General features: G+C 39.5%; 1 protein-coding gene across 2 annotated transcripts in view; it reads right to left on the reverse strand.

The window, feature by feature from the left end:
* Nucleotides 1-1,417: 1,417 nt before the first annotated feature.
* LOC117831828 (ankyrin repeat domain-containing protein 1-like) overlaps nt 1,418-2,500 on the reverse strand; it is a 13,157-nt gene continuing 12,074 nt past the window's right edge. For both annotated transcript variants that reach the window (XM_034710719.1, XM_034710714.1), the window contains exons 8-10: nt 2,334-2,432; nt 2,025-2,123; nt 1,418-1,638 (exon numbers count right to left, since the gene is read on the reverse strand). In XM_034710719.1, coding sequence (XP_034566610.1) covers nt 1,558-1,638; nt 2,025-2,123; nt 2,334-2,432 — 279 coding nt within the window. In that variant the 3' untranslated portion in view covers nt 1,418-1,557. The remainder of the gene's footprint in view (nt 1,639-2,024; nt 2,124-2,333; nt 2,433-2,500) is intronic.

The raw sequence follows: 2,500 nt of genomic DNA on the forward strand, positions 1-2,500 counted from the left end.
TCGGGTGTTTCAGAGTTAATCCAGGCTGACTCGGGTGTTTCAGGACTGAATGTTCTGAATAGAATAAATAAATATTTTTCTGCTGCTGAGTTTTTTCTTTTTTATTTAAATGTTCTCTGGCTCTTCAGTCGTAATCTGAAAGTTTCTCTCAGTGAGATGTTCTAACTTTTAAAGGTTGGTAAATATTAAATCTACTTTTTAAAGGTTGGTAAATATTAAATCTACTCTTTAAAGGTTGGTAAATATTAAATCTACTTTTTAAAGGTTGGTAAATATTAAATCTACTCTTTAAAGGTTGGTAAATATTAAATCTACTTTTTAAAGGTTGGTAAATATTAAATCTACTCTTTAAAGGTTGGTAAATATTAAATCTACTTTTTAAAGGTTGGTAAATATTAAATCTACTTTTTAAAGGTTGGTAAATATTAAATCTACTCTTTAAAGGTTGGTAAATATTCTTGTTAAAATTTAACTTTCACTCAGATTTTGAATCTGTTCAAACTGTATAAATATCCTTTATCACTGAGTCCAGCTGAGTCTGGAGTCAGAGCATCAAGAGCCACCACGCACACCTCAGCATCACCTAAGCTTCAGCATCATCTGAGCTTCAGCATCACCTGAGCTTCAGCATCACCTGAGCTTCAGCATCATCTGAGCTTCAGCATCACCTGAGCTTCAGCATCATCTGAGCTTCAGCATCATCTGAGCTTCAGCATCACCTGAGCTTCAGCATCATCTGAGCTTCAGCATCACCTGAGCTTCAGCATCACCGGAGCTTCAGCATCACCGGAGCTTCAGCATCACCTGAGCTTCAGCATCACCTGAGCTTCAGCATCATCTGAGCTTCAGCATCACCTGAGCTTCAGCATCACCGGAGCTTCAGCATCACCGGAGCTTCAGCATCACCGGAGCTTCAGCATCACCTGAGCTTCAGCATCACCTGAGCTTCAACATCACCTGAGCTTCAGCATCACCTGAGCTTCAGCATCACCTGAGCTTCAGCATCACCGGAGCTTCAGCATCACCGGAGGTTCAGCATCACCGGAGCTTCAGCATCACCGGAGCTTCAGCATCACCGGAGCTTCAGCATCACCGGAGGTTCAGCATCACCGGAGGTTCAGCATCACCGGAGGTTCAGCATCACCGGAGCTTCAGCATCACCGGAGCTTCAGCATCACCGGAGCTTCACTGATATTATTGGTTTGAAGGTGAAGTTTATTTTAAATCCTTTTTTTTATTGATCTGAGGAAATATTATAGTTTCTGATTCTCATGAGCTATGAGCCAAAACCCTCAAAATTCAAACCAAATAGATGAGTATGTTGACTTTAATAATATATAATACATACATATATAATAATAATAATAATAATGTATGAATGTTTACCTTTGAGAATGAAATTCTGAATCAAAAGAACTTGACCTGTTCAGATTTATTGAGCTTTATCCATGAACACAGATATATAACTTCAACATGTATACAACAGATATCTGTATTTATATCTGTAATATATCGACGTGTTTCTGTTTCACCCAGAGATGAAGAACAAATGAGTCTTCACTTCCTTTTCTGGTCGCTCAGAAGAGACTTTGTTTCATTCTGCCACTCCAGCACCCCGTCCATGGGACAGCAGCCGTCCTAACAGAGACAAAGAGAGGGACACATTAAAAACATCTTCGTTTGAAGGTGATCAAATTAAATAATCTGATATTTTATTATCTTTTCTTTGAAATAAACCAAACTGCTGAGCTGATGGATGGACGGCATAAAGGAGGATGTCTCTCTCTTAAAGGGTTTAAAGTCCGTCACTCCTCTATCACTAACATCCTCTTTATAAAGACCTTATAGAGAGGGCGGGGTTTGCCGGCTATGGAATGAGGTGTGTTTCTCGTGAGCTCCCACTTAGCTTCTGTTTTTTCATATATATATATATGTGTGTATATACATAGTGTATGTACATGTATAGGCCTATATATATATATATATATATATATATATATATATATATATGTGTGTGTGTATACCTGGTTGGTGATGCGAGTGTCTGCTCCGTGCTCCAACAACAGCTGAACAATTTTACATCTATTAAGACGAACAGCATCATGAAGAGGAGAGTCACCTTCCTGAAAGACACACACACACACACACACACACACACACACACACACACACACACACACACACACACACACACACACACACACACACACACACACACACACACACACACCGAGAGAGTGGGTTGCTGTGATGAGATACTCCTTAATAAAAATTGCTTTAACAAGTAAACAACAATAAAGTATTGATAATGATGAGAGAGAGAGAAAACACACTCTGTCCTGTGTATTAATTTCAGCTCCACATTGAATCAGATGTTCGACACAATCTTGATGTCCGGTCCTCACAGAGACATGAAGCGGGGTGCTGTCAAGCTATACACACACACACACACACACACACACACACACACACACACACACACACACTGATGTGAAACATG

The sequence above is a fragment of the Notolabrus celidotus genome, chromosome 2, assembly GCF_009762535.1.
Source record: "Notolabrus celidotus isolate fNotCel1 chromosome 2, fNotCel1.pri, whole genome shotgun sequence".
NCBI classification, from domain to species: domain Eukaryota; kingdom Metazoa; phylum Chordata; class Actinopteri; order Labriformes; family Labridae; genus Notolabrus; species Notolabrus celidotus.